At 51.4% G+C, this 23,568-nt stretch overlaps 1 protein-coding gene across 2 annotated transcripts in view; it reads right to left on the reverse strand.

Annotated features, from left to right (window-relative positions):
- LOC119961765 (spermatogenesis-associated serine-rich protein 2-like) overlaps positions 1–23,568 on the reverse strand; it is a 230,787-nt gene that overhangs the window by 42,242 nt on the left and 164,977 nt on the right. For both annotated transcript variants that reach the window (XM_038789045.1, XM_038789046.1), the window contains exon 8: positions 22,976–23,034. In XM_038789045.1, the coding sequence (XP_038644973.1) occupies positions 22,976–23,034 (59 nt within the window). The remainder of the gene's footprint in view (positions 1–22,975; positions 23,035–23,568) is intronic.

Consider the following 23,568-nt stretch of genomic DNA (forward strand, 5'->3'; position numbering starts at 1 on the left):
GGTCAACAGACTTAGAGAAATCAGGAAGTGAGTCAATCGCCACTGAATTCCAAGAGCAGGATTCTCCATTTGGCAGATGCTATACTCCCACCGGAGCTGAATTGCAACCGGTTTATGATCCTCCTGAGAGAAAATAACAGTAGGAAATTCAGTGTTCCATGCCATGCAAATTTTGCATGACATGGAATAAGGGTGATTTCCAGGGAATCCCACTATTAGACCGCCATTTTGAGCGGGTGGTCTCACAGCGAGTTCCCGGGACCGGCCACCGCTCTCACCCCCACACTGCAAATTGGCCCCAAACCCCTCCCCACCCCTGATTGCCTGTGTGCCCCCGACCCCCAAGGGGGGGGGGGGGACCTGACCACACCCTCCCCCCCACAGGGACTCCTGTATTAGGGAGACTCCCACAAAGTTCCAAGCAATAAGTGCATTCCAATCATTCAAGCATGTGATTTCACTGCACTTACCAATCTTTGATGTGGCCAATGTTTACAAACATTGAGGTTTCACCACTTAGGCCACTGAACAGCAAAGGGAGGGTGAATGAATCAAGGCTGCAGATGGATTGTAGAAGCTGTCAATCACAGACCAGATTAGAAATCTATGAATGGCTTGCAGCTAATCTATCTGTGGGAACCAGAGCCAGGTCACCATTGCTCTCCTTCCAGGAATGGACACTTAAAGCTTCATGGGAAATGTTACCGTTGTAATTCTTCTCAGTGACCTGTCTGGACTGCTGTCTAGCTTCCAGACAGGGGTATCTTTTCTGGGGGAGTTTGTGTGGGGTGTCTATGGGAGGGGGTACCTTGAGGCAGGGGATCGGGGGTGGGGGCTATTCCAGGGGTCTCTGTCGGGATTCTCTCTATTACAGGGGTCCTTGGGGGAGTTTCCCTATTACAGAAGTCTGTGGGGGGGGGGGGGGGGGGGGGGGGGGGGGATTGCCTAATACAGGAGTCCCGGGGGGCTCCCCAATTAAGTGGGTCCCTGGGAGTCTCTCTATTACAGGGGTCCCTCGATTCCTCACTGACTTGAATTTTGCGATGGTTCTTATATCTAAATGCCATTTAGGTATAAGAGCAGTCACTCTCATTCACCTCTGGAATTCAGCTTTTTTGTCTATGTGTTTCCAATGTTTCAATGTGGTCAGAGGTTGCGTGGTCCAGGCGGAACCCAAACTGAGCACCATTGAACATGTTAATATGATAGGTGCTGCTTGAAGCAAGGTCAATGGTATCTTCCATCACTTTGCCGGCACGGTTGCACAGTAGTCCGATTACTGCTTTGGGTGATTGTGTGGAGTTTGCACGTTCTCCCCATGTCTGCACGTGTTTCTTCCAGGTGCTCTGGTTTCCTCCACAGTCCAAACACGTATAGGTTAGGTCAGGCATTGTCAAACTCGGGGGCGCGACCCGCAGGCGGGTGTCAGGAGGGTCGTGGAGTCGTCCATCGCGGCGCTCCTGATCGCGCAAATCTGCGTGCAACAGCCGCAGCAGCCAACTGTTAATAACGCCGGCTGCAAGCGGCTTTCAGAATGGTCGCGAACATGTAAAGAAAATGCGGCTGCACTGCGCATGTGTGACAGATCATCGGTGCGCATGCGTAAAACTATGCGCATGCGCGCCATTGATCGGGCATGCATGCACAATGTGGCCGCTTGTTGTTTTACAAGTTTGGTGGGGGTTTTATTCATTTATTTCATTCATTTAATTTTTTTTTTTTTTTACACGTTCGGGGGGGTTTTATTTGACAAAATTTTACAGGAAAAAAATGCAGAACTTTGGACAGATGGAGACTCCATACATTCCAACACCGGGAGGCTTCACCTTCAATCAACAGGTTCCATTGGAGGAGCGTGTACGAGGGCCAAAGGGACCCAAAATAATTTCCTCCATTTTTGGCAGTAGCAAACAAGGTAAGAGAAAATGGTGGGTTGCGCAAGTCGGCCGGTGTGGGTCGCGAAGGTCGGCCAGCGTGGGTCGCAAAGGTCGGCCGGGTTGGATTCCGAAGGTTGGCCAGTTGGTAAAAATGGGTCCCCGGAAAAAAAGTTTGACGAACACTGCGTTACATAGAACATAGAACATACAGTGCAGGAGGAGGCCATTCGGCCCATCGAGTCTGCACCAACCCACTTAAGATATCACATCCGCCCTATGCCCGTAACCCAATAACCCCTCCTAATCATTTTGGTCACTAAGGGCAATTTTATCATGGCCAATCCACCTAACCTGCACGTCTTTGGACTGTGGGAGGAAACCAGAGCACCCGGTGAAAACCCACGCAGGCAGGGGGAGAACGTGCAGACTCTGCACAGACAGTGACCCGGTGGGGAATCGAACCTGGGACCCTGGCACTGTGAAGCCACAGCGCTATCCACTTGTGCTACCATGCTGCCTTAATTGCATTCGGTGGACAGGCCATGCTAAATTGCCTCTTCCTGTCCAAAGATGTGTAGGTCAGGTGCATTTGCGGGGAATGGGCAGGCGAGTGGGCCTAGGTAGGGTGCTCTTTCAGAGGGTCAGTGCAGACATGTGGGCCAAATGGCCGTCTTCTGCACCATAGGGATTCTTCTGTGGACTTTGCTGATGATTGAGAGTAGAGTGAAGGGGTGGTAATTGGCTGGGTTGTGTTTTTGTGGACAGGTTATACCTGGACAGTTTTCTATATTGTTGGAGCTGTACTGGAACGCCTCAGTACATGTGCGACTAGTTGTGGATCACCTCACCAACACTGCAGTTCAGATGTTTTTGGGGCCCATAGACTTTGCTGTGCATTCAGTTGCTTCTTGATATCACATGAAGTGAATCAAACTGACTGAGATACTGGAAAGAGGCCAAGTCATGTGATCCACTTATACTATCACATGAAGATTATTGAAGTGTCACATCCACTGATGTGCTGGAGCTCTGCCAACATTGGGGGTGGAAATATAAGGATCAGATTCCTTCCATTAGTTGTTTAGTTGTCCACCGTTCACAACTGATTGTTCCCGCTTGATCTTGTCCTCCCCAATCTCCCTGTTCCATGAACATTTATTTCTGAAAATGCTGGTAGGAGTGATATCCACACAGTCCTTGAGGAGGCAAAGTCTAGTCTTCAGACAAAGGACATTTCTCTGCAATGTTGCATGGCACATCAATGGATGAAGGGTCATCACAACCCAAAACATGGGGCGGGATTCTCCGACCCCCCCACCGGGTCCCAAAAATCGGCTCGGCGTGAGCCGCCTTAGAGAATGGCGGGGTCCGGCGCAACTCAACAGGCCCCAGGGCTGCCTGAATTCTCCGGCCCGCAATGGGCTGATGTCTCGCCCGTCTTTTGCCGGTCCCGCCGGCGTAAATTGGAGTAGGTACCTTACGGGCGTGACCTGGCAGCGCGGGCAACATCCGGGTGGCGCGGGGGGATCTGGCCCCGGGAGGTGCCCCCACGGTAGCCTGGCCCTCGATCGGGGCCCACCGATCCGCGGGCGGGCCTGTGCCGTGGGGGCACTCAATCCTTCTGCACCAGAGGTTGTACCGGTCCACCATTCCCGGTGCGGAAGTGAAGCCCTCTGCGCATGCGCAGGGATGACGCCAGCGCGCGCTGGCGCTCCTGCACATGCGCCAACTCGCGACATCGGCGGGGCCCTTTCGGAGCCGGTTGGCATGGCACCAACCCCTTTCCCGCCGGCCGGCGGGGCGCAAAACTTCCAGAGTGGGCCTAGCCATATTTGAACCATATTCCATGGTGGGGTGAGCATGATGGTGCAAGTCCCACTGCCCACCACCATATCCCGGTGGTGTACTGAAAAGGTGCCTAACATCATTGACTCTGAGGCTGGAAAGTGGACCTCCTCATGATACTAAATCTGACAGATACACCTGTAGATACTCCACCCTACCCACTACTATGGAGTTCCGGGATCCAGGGTTGCTGGCGGCCTCCATCCCAAACTCCAGACATAGGCCCAGAAGTTTTTCAGGTGAGCCCAGACCTCAACACGCACACTGTGCAGACTTGTTCTGGATTGGCATGTTTTCATGCTGGATTGGGGACATCATTCCGATCAGGTCTTCATCTGCATCCAATTTGCGGGATGCAAATGAGTTTCATGCTCGCATCCAATATGATTCCTGATTTGAAATAGTGAGCACCAGTGAAGATCGTGCAGGAAATTCACGCCAGTGTGAAACCAATTTTTGGACTCCTGCCAAATTCCATCCCCCCCCCCCCGGCCCCCCGCTGCCCAACATTGAACTGACCAACAGGACTTCAGGAAAATTCCGCCCTAAGTTTAACTTACCAAATTAAATGTCAGGAACTATACATTTGTTTATTCAATTCATAACAAAACTTTTGGCACTTATTCAATTTTTTCACAAATATATTGATGGGGAGTGTTTTCCGCTCCCCTTTTTGGGGGATGGTATCAACAACAGGAATGCAAAATCCCAGCAGGATTTCCTGTATCGATTGTGTCTGTCCCCTGCCCATGGCATTACAGGAATCCCGAGATTGAACATCGGGTCCCCATTACATTACATTTAAATGCAGTTATCAGGGCCGGGATTCTCCCCTACCCGGCGGGGCGGGGGGTCTCGCCGTAGCGGAGTGGCGCCAACCACTCCGGCGTCGGGCCTCCCCAAAGGTGCGGAATTCTCTTCGCACCTTTAGGGGCTAGGCCCGCTCCAGAGTGGTTGGCGCCACGCTGACTGGCGCCAAAACCGGCGCCGGGGCTGGCCGAAAGGCCTTCGCCGGTTCGCACATGCACCGGTGCATCAGCTCCCGCTGACATCACCACCGGCGCATGCGCGCTGGGGGATTCTCTTCCGCCTCCGCCATGGTGGAGGCCGTGGCGGCGGCGGAAGAAAAGGAGTGGCCCCACGGCACTGGCCCGCCGATCGGTGGGCCCCGATCGCGGGCCTGGCCACCGTGGGGGCACCCCCTGGGGTCCGATCGCCCCACCCCCCCCCTCCCCCCAGGACCCCGGGGGCTCGCTCGCGCCGCCAATCCCGCCGCCATCAGAGGTGGTTGAAACCACGGCGGCGGGAGAGGCCTCTCAGCGGCGGGACTTCAGCCCATCGCGGGCCAGAGAATCGCCGCAGGGGGGCATGCCAATCGTCGGGGTGTGATTCCCGGCGAAAGTCCTGCCCCCGCCGTGGCAGAAATTCTCCGCCACCCGGGAATTGGCGGGGGTGAGATTTACGCCGGTCCCGGGCGATTCTCCAACCCTGCGGGGGTTCGGAGAATTTCGCCCCAGATTTCTGCGTCTGATAGTTCCCCCACCGTTAGATTATCCATTCATTTTGTTTTACAATTAAGGGGCAATTTAGTGTGGCCAATCCACCTAACCTGCACATCTTTGGGTTGTGGTGTAACACTGAAGGTGAGAATATGAAAACTCCACACGGACAGTGACCCGGGGCTGGGATCGAATCCGGATCCTTGTGCCGTGAGGCAGCAGTACTAACCACTGTGCCACTGTGCTGCCCTAGATTATCCATTCATGTCGGAATGGGGGCAAGTCGACGTGAATCACGAGAGGTCTCCCACAACATGCAGCTGGTGAGTAGAGCCTGCCAGAAGACTTCAGGTGAGTGCCTGGCTCAGGGAGGAGTGGGTCATGACTGTGCACTGCCCCCTTGCACCTCCCCAGACACATTACAAGCACTGCCCACTGGCATTGCCTAAGGACAGCCCCAGGCACTGCCCAGGGGAAGTGCCTTGATGCGGTGCTCTGCGCAGGGCTGGTGGGATGGTCTGTGGGGCTGTGGTGTTGCTCAGGAGTGATGGTAGTCGAGGTGAGGTTTGTGTTTGTGCGTGGGATTAGTTCCATTTTCGATTTTCTTTTTGCATTGGGGCGTCCTTTAAGCAGGTACCCCAATCTTTTAAAACCTAAGTTGCTGGCGGGCAGCTAACGTTGTGGGACCTGCCTCTCCATTTTCCTTTGAACTATGTGCTGAATGATATGGCAGGGAAATCCGCTGTTGGGGCTGGCTGTTCTCAAATTTTACAATTATTGATTAATAGGGAAAGGGGGAATAAAATATTTCTGCTAAAGAATTACACAAAGGTGGCAGCATCTTCGGCACATTTATATAAGTACTTAGGATGGCACAGTGGCGCAGTGGTTAGCACTGCTGCCTCACAGCGCTGAGATCCCAGTTTCGATCCCGGCTCTGGGTCACTGTCAGTGTAGAGTTTGCACATTCTCCTGTTGTCTGCGTGGGTTTCTCCCACATACCCAAAATATGTGCAGGGTAGGTGGATGGGCCACACTAAATTGCCCCTTAACTGGATAAAATGAATTGGATACTTTGCGCTGGATTCCCCGATTTTGGGGTGATGTCCCAAGCTGCCTTGGGAACGGGGGCGTTTTCAGTCAGACAAAATGGTGTAAAATGGCCACCGATCCTCCGTTTGGCTTGGAGCTACCATGCCGGCAGCATAGAGTACCCGGCTCTAGCTGCCGATATGCCCCGGAGAATTGCCGGGTCCGTGGCCGCGGATGCGCACGGCGGCGACCTGCAGCAGCTGCGCTGTGCTATATGGCGGAGGCCGCTCACGGAACCGGCCAGCGAAATAACGCCCCCCCTTTGGCCAGCTCGCGTGCACCAAACCACCCCCCCCCCACAGTGTCCCCAGCCCCTGATAAAGTCCCCCGTTGCCCGCGGGCGGACCCTCCCCGGACTGTGGTGACTCTGGACTGAGTCCGCAGCCGTCACGCTGAGTTGACGATGGGTGAGGCCACACGCGACCGACGCCGTCCGGAACTCGTCCGGTCGGGGGTGGAGCATCGGGAGGCGGGCCTAAGGCAATGTCCTGAGGCCATCGATACGTGGCGCGGCGTCTTTGGAGGGGGCGGAGCATCGCAAAAGTGGCGCCACCCCCGATTTGGTCAGGAACTTTGATTCTCCGGACGATCGCCGAACACGATTATGGCATCAGCGGCCGGAGACGCAAACATTATTTTGAAAAAAACTATATAATCACTTACAAAAAGAATAAACATTGCTATTTAAGCTGGTTTGGGTTCTTAACTCATTTATGGTCTGACTCCCAACTCACATCATTTTATAAGATGTATCCATTTGTGGCGTGCTTTAAACTAGCAAAAATGTTTGCATATTGTGGAAAGCGTTCAAATGTTTATAAGGACCAGATGTGTCATGTGTTAGTGCTCAAACTGCTACATCTGGGACAAATTTGCAAATGTATCCACAAGTCATCCAATTTAGGGTCACTGGGTTTGTCTGAGAATGTAGGAAAAGTCAAAAGTTGAGAAGAAGCCATTTGACCAGATTGAAGTTACCACTCTTCCCAACCCTCACCCACCCCAACTCTGTTCTTTGTTTCTTCATTATGATATTTAATTTTAATTATTCTTTATCACCTCAATTGCTGGAATATTGCAAACAGCTGTCATTTTGAGTCAGGATTTTTTTTCCTGTTATCTGTTCCTTATGCACGTTTCACAAATGTCCATTATTGTCATCTGGCCCATTTCCCTGCACATTTAAGATTGTGACTCTCGCATAAGTAGCTTGTGCAGTCCCAACTCATTATGACACACTCCTGACCATGGCAAAGTGGTCTCTCATTTGGTGCAGAGGCCCTTAAGTGATTATACAGCAGCCTCTGTTACAACCATGGCAATTGTTGATTCCAGTAAAGCTATGTCCGTTGTGTTCATTTCTCTCTCTCTTTTGACCACCATTTCTCACTGTCCCATTGTGCATTTTACAATTCTATTTCACATTATATACAAGTTCTATATTTGAAAGAGACAGAGCAACGCTTTCCACAGCTGTTGGCTTTGTGTTCGGTATAATAATATACAATCTTTATTAGTGTCACAAGTAGGCTTACACTAACACCAAAATGAAATTACTGTGAAAATCCCTCCGTCGCCACACTCCAGCGCTTGTTCGGGTACACTGAGGGAGAATTCAGAATGTCCATTTCACTCAGCAGCACGTCTTTCGGGACTTGTGGGAGAAAATCGGAGCACCCGGAAGAAACCCATGCAGACACAGGGAGAACATGCAGACTTCCACAGTCAAAGGCCCAAGCTGGGAATCAAATCCGGGTGCCTGGCGCTGTGAAGCAACAGTGCTAACCACTATGTCACCGTGCCGCTAGAGATTTAGGCCGGGATTCTCTGAAGTCACGGCCAAGTGTTGACGCTGGCGTCAAAACCGGCGTGAGCGACGCCGGCGTCAATGGCCAGGCATTCACCCCTTTCTAGGGCTAGTCCGGCGCTGGAGTGCTGTGTGTTCGAAAGCCAGCGCACCACGGACAGCGCGGGTCTGCGCATGCGCCTGGGTTGCCGTTTCCGCGACCGCCCCCAGGCAATATGGCGGAGTCCTACAGGGGACTGCCGTGGAGGAACATAGGCCCCCCTGGAATTAGCCCACCCGCCGATCGGTAGGCCCCAATCGCGGGCCTGGCCACTGTGGAGGCCCTCCCCGGAGTCGGATCTCCCCGCCCCCCGCTCACCAGAACAGCCCTCGCAGCCAGATCTCCGAGGTCCCGCCGGGTGGGACCATACATAACCCACGCCGACGGGACTCGGCGAGCACTAGGCCGGTTGGATGTGGAGAATTGCTGGGGGGGGGGGGGGAGGCTTTGAATGGCCCCCTACCGGCACGGCGGCGCGGGCGCGATTGGTGCCGATTCTCCGGTCGCCAGAGAATCAGCAGCTTGCCGTTGGAGCGGCGTTGCACGCTTCTCGCGCCGCCCTGTCGATTCTCCAACTCGCCGTGGGATCAGAGAATCCCGGTCGTGTTCTCCCTGCCACATTGCTAATCTGTGCTTTTTAGAATTATGTGGGAAAAACTGGCCCTTTTATCAGTGCCAATTCTTTGCTACTGATGGAACCATCAATTCACGAGACACGTGCTTTAAGATATGAACAGTGGTTTTAATCTACTTACTACAGAGCCAGCTTGTTACCCGTTGAACTCTCGATGAACTGCAGGCTGGCTCGGGACACGGTTATTTATACAGCAGTCTAGGGGGAGGAGTCGTGGGCGGAGCCAAGGGTGGAGCCCTGTACAAACTCCTGAGCATTCCCAGAGCTACTCCCCCTAGTGGTCGGATAACGCTACTGCGCTTACAATGGTATTGGTAAATACAGTGTGAATTACTAAGTTACATTCACCACATTCACCCCTGCAAAAAAATGAATTCCGGCGGGGGTGGTGGTCTACAAAGTAAGTCTGTCCGGTGGTCGAACTGTCCGCTGTGATCTGCGGAGCACCGGGGTTGCAGCCTCTTGCGGTGGCTGGATGGGTGTTGTGTGCTGGGGTACAATGGCGGACTCCAGGGAGGGTTGTGTCCGAACTTCATACTCTACTGGTTCGACCGGGGACTGGGGGCGCTGGGGGCTGGCCGGCATGGGTGCACGGAACTGGTGGAGTGAGCTCGTGGGCGAGGGGGCCGCAGCATGGTGTGTAGGGTGAGGGGTCCTTCTGTGGGGGTAGAGGGGGCGCTGGATCCGGCGCGTGCCAGATCCCGGAGGGATACTGTGTCCTGGCGGCCGTCAGGGAACTCGACGAAGGCGTACTGGGGGTTGGAGTGGAGCAGGCGCACCTTCTCAACAAGGGAGTCGGTTTTGTGTGCCCTGACGTGTTTCCTCAGGAGTACCGGGCCCGGTGTCCTCAGCCATGCCAGAAGTGAGACCCCCGTGGTAGTGCCCCTGGAAAAAATGAAGAGCCTCTCGGGAGGGGTCTGATTGGTCGCTGTGCATAAGAGGGACCTAATAGCATGGAGCGCGTCTGGGAGGACTTCCTGCCACTGGTAGACTTGGAGCTTTCTAGACCGGAGGGTCAGTAGGACGGTCTTCCAGACCGTCGCGTTCTCCCTCTCCACCTGCCCGTTCCCCCTGGGGTTGTAGCTGGTAGTCCTGCTCGAGGCGATGCCCTTGTCGAGCAGGTATTGACGCAGCTCGTCGCTCATGAAGGACGAACCCCGGTCGCTGTGTACGTAGCTGGGAAAACCAAACAGGGTGAAGATACTATGCAGGGCCCTAATGACTGTGTGGGAGGTCATGTTGGGGCACGGGATAGCAAATGGGAAACGTTTAGAAAGTAAACGTTCTTGTTAGTTGAGGGGAGTGGCCCTTTGAAATCAATTGCGAGGCGTTCAAAGGGCCTAGAAGCCTTGACCAGGTGGGCCCTGTCTGGTCTATAGAAGTGCGGTTTGCACTCCGCACAAATCGGGCAGTCCCTGGTGACCGCTTTTACCTCATCGTTGGAGAAAGGCAGGTTTCGGGCTCTGATGTAGTGGGTGAGCCGGGTGACCCCCGGGTGGCAGAGGTCATTGTGGATGACTTTCAGTCGGTCAATCTGCGTGCTGGCGGATGTCCCGCGGGATAGGGCATCCGGAGGCTCATTGAGCTTCCCGGGTCGATATTTGATATCGTAATTATAGGTGGAGAGTTCGATCCTCCACCAAAGAATTTTATCATTTTTTATTTTGCCCCTTTGCGAGTTATCAAACATAAAGGCAACCGATCTTTGGTCGGTGATGAGGGTGAACCGCCTACCTGCAAGGTAGTGCCTCCAGTAACGAATAGCCTCCACAATGGCTTGTGCTTCTTTCTCGACTGAGGAGTGTCGGAGTTCTGAAGCGGAGAGGGTACGGGAGAAAAATGCGACTGGTCTCCCTGCCTGGTTTAGTGTGGCTGCTACAGCTACCTCTGAGGCGTCGCTCTCAACCTGGAATGGAGTGGATTCATCCACCGCCCGCATGGCCGCTTTGGCGATGTCCTCCTTGATGTAGTTGAAGGCCTGGCGTGCCTCAGCTGACAGGGGAAATTGTGTGGCCTTAAAGAGTGGGCGGGCTTTGTCCGCATATTGAGGGACCCACTGGGCGTAGTAGGAGAAGAAGCCCAAGCACCGTTTGAGGGCCTTGGGGCAATGGGGGAGGGGGAGTTCTAAGAGGGGGCGCATACAGTCCACGTCTGGGCCCAGGACTCCGTTTTCCACAACGTAGCCGAGGATGGCCAGTCTGTTTGTGCGGAAAATGCATTTCTCTTTGTTATAGGTGATGTTTAATTGATGTGTCACTGGAAAAAACAGTGCAGGTTGGCGTCGTGGTCCTGCTGGTCATAGCCGTAGATGGTGACATTGTCCAAGTACGGAAACGTGGCCCGCAGCCCGTACTGGTCCACCATTTGGTCCATTGCTCATTGGAAACCGAGACCCCATTAGTGATGCCGAAGGGGACCCGGAGGAAATGGAAGAGGCGGCCATTGGCCTCGAATGCCGTGTAGTGGCGGTCCTCCGGGCGGATTGGGAGCTGGTGGTATGCAGACTTCAGATCCGCCGTGGAAAAGAGCCGATACTGGGCGATCTGATTTACCACGTCTGCAATCCTGGGGAGGGGATACGCGTCGAAGAGCGTAAATCTATTTATGGTCTGACTATAGTCGACAACCATGCGGAATTTTTCCCCGGTCTTAACGACCACCACCTGAGCTCTCCAGGGACTATTGCTGGCCTCTATAATCCCCTCATTGAGAAGCCTTCGGACCTCTGATCTGATAAATACCCTATCCTGCAGGCTGTATCGCCTGCTACGAGTGGCTACGGGTTTACAGTCCTTTGTGAGATTGGCTAATAGAGGAGGGGGGGAGATTCGCAGCGTAGCGAGGCTGCAGATAATGAGTGGGGGCAGGGGCCCGCCGAAGCTGAGGGTGAGGCTCTTAAGGTTACACTGAAAATCTAGGCCTAATAAGAGTGGCGCGCAGAGGTCGGGCAACACGTAGAGTTGAAATTTTGAGTAGCTAGCACCTCGGATTGTGAGTGTCGCGGCGGTGCGCCCCTGGATCTGTACAGAATGGGAGCCTGAAGCGAGCGAGATAGTTTGCCGCACGGGGAAAACGGGGAGCGAACAGCGTCTTACCAGGTCTGGGTGTATGAGCTCTCAGTGCTCCCGGAGTCAAAAAGGCATGGCGTCTTGTACCCGTTGATTTGGACCTCTACCATTGAATTTCGCAGATGCTTCGGGTGTGATTGATCCAGGGTGACTGCGCCGAGTTGCGGGTCGCGTGACGAGCCCCCGGGGAGGTCGTACGGGTCGGGCCCATGGATCGCACGTGGCGGGCGGCGAGGAAGATGGCGTCCAAGTTGGCGGCCCCCATGAGTCGCATGTGGCCGGTCGCGTGGTGGAGGTTTGCCAAGATGGCGGCCCCCATGGATCGTACGTGGCAGGAGGAGGCGGGGTCGGGGCATAGGCCGCAGCGTTTCGGGCCCCGCGGGCCTGCGGGTGTGGGGAGCGATTACTTCGTGCCGCTGGGTAGTTGGAGGTTGGGGCCCCTTTAGCGAGGCACACTCTCACGTAGTGGTCTTTCCGCCCGCAGCTGCTGCAGGTCGCGTTGCTGGCCGGGCAGTGCTGCCGCGGGTGCTGATTCTGGCCGCAGAAATGGCAGGCTGGAGCAGCATAGTGGCTGGCTGGAGCAGCATAGTGGCTGGCTGGGGCAGCATAGTGGCTGGCTGGGGCAGCATGGTGGCTGGGCGGCCGCGTGGCACAGGCCTGGGGGAGTCACTGGTCGGGGGCCCATGATTGGGTCGCGGGGTCCACGGGGAACGAGGTGAGGCTGCGGAAGGAGACCTCCATCGTGGTAGCAATTTCCGCAGTTGTTTCTAAGTCTTGGGGCCCCTTTTCCAGCAGTATTTGGCACACATAATTAGACCTGAGGCCCGCTACAAAAACATCGCGTACAGCAAGTTCTCTATGTTCAGCCGTGGTAACCGCTTACAGTCATTAGATAGATTATTGAGCTCTCTTAAAAATTCGGCGAGTGATTCTGTAGGCTGCTGGCGGCGAGTCGTGAACACATGGCGTGCATAAACTTCGTTAATGGGCCTTACATACATCTTATCGAGTATTGCTAGTGCTGCAGTATATGAACCGGCCGTGTTTAGTTGCGTAGAGATTCTGTGGCTCACCCTCGCGTGCAGTAGACTTAACTTCCGTTCCTCTGTTGTTTCGGCTGTGCCCGCTTCTGCCAGGTAGGCCTTAAAGCACAGCAGCCAGTGGGAGAAGATTTCGTTTGCCTCTGCATCCTGTGGGTCGAGTTCCAGGCGTCCAGGCTTGAGGGCTGATTCCATGACTGTTCTTAAGTAGATTAAATTGATGGAACCATCAATTCACGAGACACGTGCTTTAAGATATGAACAGTGGTTTTAATCTACTTACTACAGAGCCAGCCCGTTACCCATTGAACTCTCGATGAACTGCAGGCTAGCTCTGGACACGGTTATTTATACAGCAGTCTAGGGGGAGGAGTCGTGGGCGGAGCCAAGGGTGGAGCTCCTGAGCATTCAAAGAGCTACTCCCCTAGTGGTCGGATAACGCTACTGCGCTTACAATGGTATTGGTAAATACAGTGTGAATTACTAAGTTACATTCACCACAGCTACAATAGTTCAAAACTAATATTCTGCCTCCCCATAGCCCAGTATCTTCCTCTGTTTTGAATGTTTGACTACTCTTATCTTAAAAGCTGCTTCAAACACTCCCGAGGCATACAAAATTATGAGAGGTATGGACAGGGTGGATAGTAACAAGCTTTTTCCAAGAGTGGGGGTGTCAGTTACGAGGGGTCACGATTTCAAGGTGAGAGGGGGAAAGTTTAAGGGAGATGTGCGTGGAAAGTTTTTTACGCAGAGGGTGGTGGGTGCCTGGAACGCTTTGCCAGCGGAGGTGGTAGAGGCGGGCACGATAGCATCATTTAAGAGGCATCTAGACAGGTATATGAATGGGCGGCAACAGAGGGAAGTAGACCTTGGAAAATAGGAGACAGGTTTAGATAAAGGATCTGGATCGGCGCAGGCTGGGAGGGCCGAAGGGCCTGTTCCTGTGCTGTAATTTTCTTTGTTCTTTGATAGCAAAGCGTTCCATGTTCTAACAATTACAGCAGTGAATAGTTCAAACATTTCATTAACTGTGAAGTGTTTTCATATGCCCTGAGGTCATGAAACGCAGCATACAAATATAATTTATTTCTTTTACTTCATAAAAGAGTTTTTCCCTAACCTCTCAATGCCAATTTTACACTGATGACAACCATGTCAGTGACTTCCAAAGCAGACAGGCATTTTCCAAACTTCTTCATCACATAAAAGTCTCGATTTCTTGAGTTATTATTGCTTTAAGATTTCCCAGTTTCAATCTTACATGTGATTAATTATTAGCAGCTTCTTGGAACTGCATTTTTCTCATGTTACTTAATAAAATGGCATGCAGATGTAAAGTTGTGTTCATTGTACAAAACAGCTGCAATGTTACCAGCCTCAGTCAGGCCAATTCTGACATGCTTAATAAGAAGTGTGCGAAAATTTAGACTTAGGCAGGGAGCCTGCTCTTAGATAAAACCTGCCTGATTGCACTCACCATTCCATGAGGACTTTGTTGGAGGTAAGTAAAACACTGAAAAATGTTCAAAAGCTCTTCACTTGAAGACATCTACAATAGCTTTTTAAAATATTCACTTCTCATTGCCTCACATATCTTCTAATCTCCAGGGCCTCCTATTTCACTCATTCACTTCTCCTTTTTTCTTGCCTCCGACAGGAACTGTACGCCTCCCCTGTCCTTACTCCCTTCACCTGCACCACAAGTTGAAGCACTGACAGCCCCTGAACCTCGGTAAACCCACCCTCCATTCTGTCTTCACACTTGCCTTGGACCCAATTTCCACTCTTTCCAGGTGACTTTCTGGTTATTTTGGTTGGAATTTCAGTGAGCAGCGTGTTAATTTAGCCAGACCATTAAATTCTACCGGACTTCTCATTGTCGCTCCTGGACAGCCAGCTCCTTTCTTATAATAATATTATTTATTGTCACAAGTAGGCTAACATTAACACTGCAATGAAGTTACTGTGAAAAGCCCCTAGTCGCCACATTCCAGCACATGTTCGGGTACACAGAAGGAGAATTCAGAATGCCCAATTCACCTAACAGCACGTCTTTTGGGACTTGTGGGAGAAAACAGGAGCACCGGGAGAAAACCCACGCAGACATAGGGAGAACGTGCAGACTCCAGGCAATGACCCTAGCTGGGAATCGAACCTGGGACCTTGGCGCTGTGAAGCTACCCACTACGCTACCGAATTCCCACAGATATGTCTATTATATAATTACAAATTATACAGCTATACATGTAATTGTTAGACTACTTCAACCCTCTTCCCAAAATCCAGAAAAAGTAATTCCAGTAGACCCATCATTTTAGCCTGTTCCTTCCTCACTGAACTTTTATTCTCCCAGTTTTCGTTATTTTCCCACCAGCCTCAACCCTCGGCACTTAGGGCGAAGGGAATTAAACGATATGAGTGGAAAGCAGGATTAGGCTATTGATTGGACGATCAGCCATGATCATAATCAGTGGGATTCTCCGACCCGCTCCTGGGTCAGATTCTCCACCCCCGGTTCTTGGGCGGGGGTGGGGTTCATGCCACGCTGGTCGGGGGCCGTTGGCAGCGGCTCCCCTGGTAATTCTCCGGGCCCTGATGGGCTGAGCATTTTTGTCCAGTCCCGCTGGAGTGAATCACTCAGCTCACGTACCGGCAGGGACCTGGCAGGTAAGTCAGCTGGGGTGGTCCTCGGGGGGGGGGGGGGGGGGGGGGGGGGGAATCTGACCCAGGGATGGGGCCCCCACAGTGACCTGGCCCGCGATCGGGGCCCACCGATCTGCGGGTGGGCCTGTGCCGTGGGGGCACTCCTTCCTTCCGCGCCATCCTCTGTTGGGTCTGCCATGGCCGGCGCATGCGTGAGATCGAGTGCGGAGAATTCCGCACTTTTGGGGGCTGTTGATGCCGGTGTGGTTGGCGCCGGTTCTCCCACCGGCTTGGGGACTTAGTCCGCAGAAGGGAGAATCCCGGCCAATGAATGGTGGAGCAGGCTCGAAGGGCAGAATGGCCTCCTCTTACTCCTATTTTCTATGTTTCTCTCACCCTACGTCATTTCAACAGTTCCCAGTTTCCTAGCCCTAAATTGCCTCCTCTTCAGTACAGATGTCCAATTTCACTCACCTCCAGCCCACTGCAGGACAGCCTGAGGGCCTTCCCATTCTTCATTGTACAGAGGCCCAACCAGATCTTATCTTCCTATCTTCCTCTGCCGAGCTGAATTTGTTCTCTCATTGAATAATTTCTCCTTTAACTTGTCTCACAGTCTCCAAATAAAACAAGGGGCAGCAGGGTAGCATGGTGGTTAGCATAAATGCTTCACAGCTCCAGGGTCCCAGGTTCGATTCCCGGCTGGGTCACTGTCTGTGTGGAGTCTGCACGTCCTCCCCCTGTGTGTGTGGATTTCCTCCGGGTGCTCCGGTTTCCTCCCACAGTCCAAAGATGTGCGGGTTAGGTGGATTGGCCATGCTAAATTGCCCGTAGTGTCCTAATAAAAGTGAGGTTAAGGGGGGGGGGGTTGTTGGGTTACGGGTATAGGGTGGATACGTGGGTTGAGTAGGACGATCATGGCTCGGCACAGCATTGAGGGCCGAAGGGCCTGTTCTGTGCTGTACTGTTCTAAAAAAAAAAGATGTGCGGCACAATGGCACAGTGGTTAGTACTGCCGCCTCACAGTGCCAAGGACTCGGGTTCGATTCTGGGCCTTGGGTGACTGTGTGGAGTTTGCATGTTCTCCCTGTGTCTGTGGGTTTTCTTCGGGTGCTCTGGATTCCTCCCACAGTCCAAAGACGTGCAGGTTAGGCGAGTTGGCCGTGGTAAATTGCCCATTATTGTCCATGAAAATGTGCAGATTAGGTGGATGGACCATGATCAATGCACAGGGTTACGGAGATAGGGCGCGGGAGTGGCCCTTTCAGAGAGTCAGTGCAGAATCGAAGGGCCGAATGTCCTCCTTCTGCACTGCAGAGATTCTATGGATTCTTTGGATCAATGGAAGTCTGCAAACATGACTCTAAGCTTTCGGTTGCGAGCCATTTTAATTCACCACCTTGCTCTCACACTCACATTTCTGTTCTTGACCTGCTGCAGTGTTCTAGTGAAGCTCAGCACAAACTCAAACAGCACCTTATAATCCATTTGCCATTTTACAGCCTTCTGACTGAACATTGAATTCAATAATTTCAGACTATGAACTCTGCAATTTTTATTCTGTTTATTTGCCATGTGCCATTTTGAATGGTTTTCAGGCAGAGCTGGTCATTATTATGGCATCTAGAGTCTGGACACTTACTTTACCCTTTACTACAACTATTACCACCCCCTTTGTGTTTGTTCCATAACATCTTTGACATTTAATCTCTTCTTCTCTCCACCTATCCCAGACCTTCACTTTGCCTCCTTTCGACAGCCTGTAATCCATCACATTTGGGAAAGACAATGCTTTGGGAACACAGGTTCAAATCCCACCATGATGGAAGGTGGAATTTAGATTCAATTATTGCATCTGGAATTAAAAGCTAGTGGCAACTATCGTCAATTGTTATAGAAATCCATCCGATTCTCAAAATGAAATCTGCCACCCTTGCCTGGTCTGGCCTACATGAGAATCCAGATACACAACAATTGGTTGGCTCTTATTTGCCCTCTGAAATGGCCTAAGAAGACACTCCATTTAAGGGCAATTAAGGATGGACAACAAATTGCGGGCCTTGCCATGAAAGAATTTTTAAAAATTCTACCCTCCTTCCGTTCTGAAGAAGTTGTATGCAACAGAAAATGTTAACTTTGATTATCTCCACAGATGCTGCCAGACCAGCTGAACATTTCCTGCACTTTCTGCTTTGACTTTGAAAGTACTTCATTGGCTGTAAAATACTTTGAGTTATCCAGGGCTGAATTCTCTGTTGGAGAGACTATGGGCGGCATTCTCCCCTACCCGGCGGGACGGGGGGTCCCGGTGTAGGGGAGTGTCGCCAACCACTCCGGCGTCGGGCCTCCCCAAAGGTGCGGAATTCTCCGCACCTTTGAGGGCTAGGCCCGCTCTGGAGCAGTTGGCACCACGACGACTGGCGCCAGAACCGGCACGAGCGGCCTTTCAGGCCCGCCGCCCGGTGCCGGGGCTGGCCGAAAGGCCTTCGCCAGTTTGCGCATGCGCCGGTGGTGACGTCAGCGTCAGCTGCCACTGACGTCACCACCGGTGCATGCACGCTGGGGGATTCTCTTCTGCTTCCGCCATGGCGGAGGCCGTGGCGGCGGCGGAGGAGAAAGAGTTCCCCCACGGCACTGGCCCGCCCGCGGATCTGGGGGGGCCCGATTGCGGGCCTGGCCACCGTGGGGGCACCCCCCGGGGTCCGATCGCCCGCGCCCCCCCCCCAGGACTCCGGGGGCTCGCGCGCACCGCTGATCCCGCCGCTACCAGAGGTGGTTCAAACCTCGGCGGCGGGAGAGGCCTCTCAGCGGCAGGACTTCGGCCCATCGCGGGCCGGAGAATCGCCGCAGGGGCCTCGCCGATCGGTGCGGATGTCACGCCGATCGGCGGGGCGTGATTCCCGCCCCCGCCAATTCCCAGGTGGCGGAGAATTTCTGCCATGGCGGGGGCGGGATTTTTCGGCAGCCACAGTGGGGTCGGAGAATTTCGCCCTATGGGTGTGATTCACCCAAAAGGGAACAAAGTCCAATAGCGAGTCCGTTGAGCCGCATGTATCCTGGCACTTGCAGTGCCGAGAAACACGTGACTATTCAACATAACTCACGTTGAATAAGGGGCTTGAAGGGGGAGTATGCGGCCAAGGTGCCAAGCTGGCACTACCAGCGTACCCAGGTGGCACCAGCAGTGCCTGGGTACCACCCTGCCCAAAGGGCAATCAGCTGGGGGCCTCCAGTTCTCTGGTGACCACCACCAGTGCAGTTTCATCTGGTCCCCGATTGTGGGGACCAGTGCTGAACGGCGCTTGCTTGAGGTCTCTGATGCGAAGGGGTTGAACCCCAAAGCCTCAGCTACCTTGGGTATCTGCACATTAGACTGAGGCTAACTGCCTTGCTCTGATATGCAGATTTGCCAAAAAGTGATCCTGCCCATTGTGGGCAGGATTCACATCGCAATGTCTTGCGAGATTGCGTTGGATCTCGCGAGGTGTGGTGAGCCGGAGAGATCCTGGGAGTCGGGTCTCGTGGCTATCATCAACCACACTGTGCCGCAAGGTCCTCCTATTACAGTCCCTGTGGGGGGTAACCCTATTACAGGGGTCCCTGTGTGGGTTCTCCCTATTATAGAGGTCTCTGGGAGGATTTCCCTATTAGAAGGGTCCTTGGGCACGATCTCCCTATTACATGGGTCTCCAGGGGTGTCCCCTTTGTTATGGGCCAGGATTTAGAGAGCCCCAACGTGTATCATGGAGTTCACCTGACCCACAATTTTTAATAGATTGTGGTATGGGGAGCACACGGCCCACTCTACAGGTATGGTACAGCAGAAATGGAAAAGTATTTTTTGAAGCAAAACAATATTTATTCTATGAACTCAAGTTAAACTTTTTAAAACATAGTGAACATCTTGGCAACCATTAATTCAAATACAACCCCCAAAGAATACAACACTAAGTAATCCTTAAGTTGTCCTTTTAACATCCATAAGACTTTTAAAAAAAAACTTTAAACAGAAGCACATCAGGTTAAAGTCACTACTGAGAGCAATTGTTAGTTTTAAATCACCAAAGGATCAATTTACAGTTTTTAGTTTACAGAGAGAGAGACTTTTACCCCTTCTGGCTGTGACTGCAGCTATCCAGTTCTGAAAATGAAACTAAAAAACACCCTGCAGCCAACAGCCTAAAATGAAAGTAAAAAGCTGACAGACAGCCCAGCTCCACCCATACTCTGACATCACTGCAGTAATAAACACCCATTTCTTAAAGGTACACTCACTACAGATATTTATATGCACACCCCTTTATAAAAACCCATTTCTTAAAGATACTCTCACATGACACCTTATTACAGGGGTCCCGGGAGGTTGGCGTGGGGGCGGCGTTCGGATTAATGCCCACCTCAGTTCCGATTTTGCCCCGACGCCCTATTCTCCACACCATCGGGGACTGTAATCTAGGCGTCTCGGATTGGAGAATCTAGTTCCCAGTGCTTCAGCACTACATAAATACAAGTCTTTCCTTTCAGAGGGTAACACCCATAAAGCTAGGAGAAAGGCAGATATGAATGTGTGTGTTATAATAAAATACAATACTGATCTCAAGTTTCTTTTATGTAAAACCTTGGAATATAACAGAACATAACACTTGATGAACATTTGAAGAGCTAAATGAAATGCTCTTTCCAAGAAACACAGCTTTTCTGTGTTCAAGCAGAGGAGATAAAACCAAACTAGACGCATGAGACAGATGCCACTAATAAGGTTTTTGCTAAATCTATTTCAAGGAAAATAACATTTTGAGCCAAAAGACGTGGAAGCTGAGAAAAATGTGGACAGTGGTGCCAGAGAACTACAAAAAAAAAGGAATCCGGTCACCTGAGGACATAGTGTGGTGGCATCAATATCTTCCTGCGCAGTACCTAATCAAGCAGCTGGAATGATTATTTGTCCACTTGGTTGAGAAAGCAAAACTAATGAAAGAGGGATTCATCTGACCTAAATAAGCAGCTCTTTAAAACACTTGACAAGCCAGTGAGTATAAAAGTGCTGAGGTACAAAATGTCCCCGTAAATCCATTTCTGCACTGCATGAAGTACATCATGGTGATAGAGTAGCCCCTGTCTCTTAAAATTTCTGATACACCACATTATGTTTAGCTTCCAAATGTATAGCAAAAACAGAAAAGGGTAGAAATCGCCATTAATTGCATCTGCTTTATGGCTTGCAACGGTCAGTTTCAGGGACTGTGAGGGGTATTGACAGGGTGGATGTGGAGCGGATGTTTCCTCCTGTAGAGAATCTAGAACTAGGCATCACTGTTGAAAAACAGGGGGTTGCTCATTTAAGATGGAGATGAGGAGAATTTTTTCCTCTAAGAGTCGTGAACTCTCTTCCACAAAAGACAGCGGAAGCAAGATCATTGAATATTTTTAAGGCTAGATGGATTCTTGATTAATATGGGGGTGAAAGGTTATCAGGGTAGGCAGGAATGTGTGGTTGAAGTTACAATCAGATCAGCCATGATCGAGGGCAGCACGGTGGCCTAGTGGTTAGCACAGCTGCCTCACGGCGCTGAGGTCCCAGGTTCGATCCCGGCTCTGGGTCACTGTCCGTGTGGAGTTTGCACATTCTCTCCGTGTCTGCGTGGGTTTCACCCCACAATCCAAAAATGTGCAGAGTAGGTGGATTGGCCACACTAAATTGCCCTCTTAATTGGAAAAAATAATTGGATAATCTAAATTTAAAAAAAAAAGATCAGCCATGATCTTATTGAATGGTGGAGCAGGCTCGAGGGGCCGAGTGGCCTACTCCTGCTCCCAATTCGTATGTAGTATATTCCGAAAAGACACCTGAAATACATACGACCCAATATTCAGATGTTTCAGCTTTTCCTGATCGGGACTGAAGTCAGTTTTAGCCCTTTGCTTTTGGACAGCAAACCTCCACTCTGGATTCTGATAACATCAAAAAATAACTATTTAAATATAATACAGAGAAACCCATTATTGGGGAGCAGTAATGATCCGTGCACAGCCAATCTCCTGGTCACCCACCCATTACACCCCCTGGCCCTGGCAGACACCACCTCTCCAGCCAGCCATGCCAGCGGCAGGACCGGCAGACCACTGTCGCACCTCTTAGAACATGTCCTATCTCCTCTCTGCCTCAGCAGCCATGGCGCCTGTTACCCAATTTTTAAAACCACAAGTGAAATTCGACGTCGTTATTTCCTCCTGGCAGAGGCGGAGCATCACAGAGGCCCTAGAGAATACCGGGTCAGGCCTATTCATGATATGCCAACGGTGTTTACTCTATGTGCAGAGTAGAATGCATTGACACCGCTGTGAAGGCACGGACCAGAGCATTCTGTCAGGCGCTCAGCATGGTCACGATTTTTAACTCGCCCGATTCTCTGCCCAATCGCGTTTCGCGATTCCAGTGTTGCTGGATGGAGAATCCCCCCCCCCCCCCCCCCCCTGACGTCAGGAAATAAAGGCATGTTTTTCTTACTTGCTAACACTGTCATGCGTTAATGACAACCTGTAGAAATTCGATGCCTCTGGGTAATGGAAAAGTTGTTCAGGTCATACAGAATAAAAAGCTTTTGTCACAAATGAGTTAAATTACATTAATTCATGTGTACTTGTTGGGAGCAATATTTTTAGAAAATGGTGTTTCATTCGTGGAATGAGTTGATTTAAAGGAAGACTTTGAACAACACACCATCTTCTTATTATGAGGTCTTTAATTTATTAAGAATTTCAGATGAACGGTCAGAGAGCTGAAATGCTGATTCTGTTTCTTTCTCCCCAGATGCTGTCTATCCTGCCGAGTGTTTTCCAGCATTTCCTGTTTGTATTTCAGATTTCCAGCATCCATAGTATTTTCAATAGTTGCTGGTGGACTCCAGCCTTGAAAATTCACGTGGAATAGGATCGTCTCATTTTCTCTTTGTAAATTGTATCCGTTCCATTGCCTCTTACTGTCCGCCCACAAGACTGGCCAACATTTCGATGTCTGACAGAAACTGAAAATTGGTTTAAAAATTTCCCCGACATGAAGAGGAAATGGTTCAGACACAAAAGGCGGGATTCTCCTGTCTGCCAGTCGCATTTTCCATCGCGGAATGCCCCCGCCAGCAGTGGGATTCTCCATTCCTGCAACTGGCCAATGGGGCTTCCCATTGTGGCCACCTCAGGCCATTGGGAAACCTGCAGGCATGGGTGCGCTGCCAGCGGATCAGACAATCCCGCTGACAGAGAACTCGTCTCAGGATAATTCTGCGCCACATGGTGCATTGAAAGTGTATTTGAATAATTCAATTACTATTCGGACAAACACTTGAACATTGAACCTGTCAAAGGCGACACAGCTGATGTCAAACTGCTAAATGGCAACCAACTCCGATAAAGAAAACTCTGTTACTTACTGGCTTCCTTTTTGACTTTATCCATTTCTGACATCAATGCAACCTCTCGATCCATGATGCTGCAAGGTAAAAAGGACGACATTAGATCTGTCTGCAAACTGCGTTTACTGTTTCAATGGTACTCTTTGCACAATCATAACTATCTGTCTGTTTTTTCAATTGGATGTTGTAGCCACCTGGGGTGGCCACGTCCCGATTTCAAAATGGATACCCGCAAAGTGTGCAGGGAAAAACGGACAACACTAGAGAAAACAAGCAGGTACAAGGTTTCCTGTATATTAAGATTTGCAGAACCCAGACAGAACTGAAACCATAGCCATTATCATATTAATGAGCTATCTCTGGGGACAAAAAGAAACATTGAAACAATCGAGACCAGGACAGACTCCCCGGTGCCAGTGGGAGCTAAAACAAAGGCAGGCAAACGGTTACATAGAGCCCTCCCAACGATCAGGGAACAACTCCGGTATTGGAGAAAATCAATACGAACGATTGGGACATGGTCCAATTAATTGGGACCAAGTCCGAGTACCGCCCGGAAGGGTGCAAAACCCCTGGGGACTATAAAACAGAGTCCCCAAGGTCAGTTTGCT

Source organism: Scyliorhinus canicula, chromosome 2 (genome assembly GCF_902713615.1).
Source record: "Scyliorhinus canicula chromosome 2, sScyCan1.1, whole genome shotgun sequence".
Lineage (NCBI taxonomy): Eukaryota > Metazoa > Chordata > Chondrichthyes > Carcharhiniformes > Scyliorhinidae > Scyliorhinus > Scyliorhinus canicula.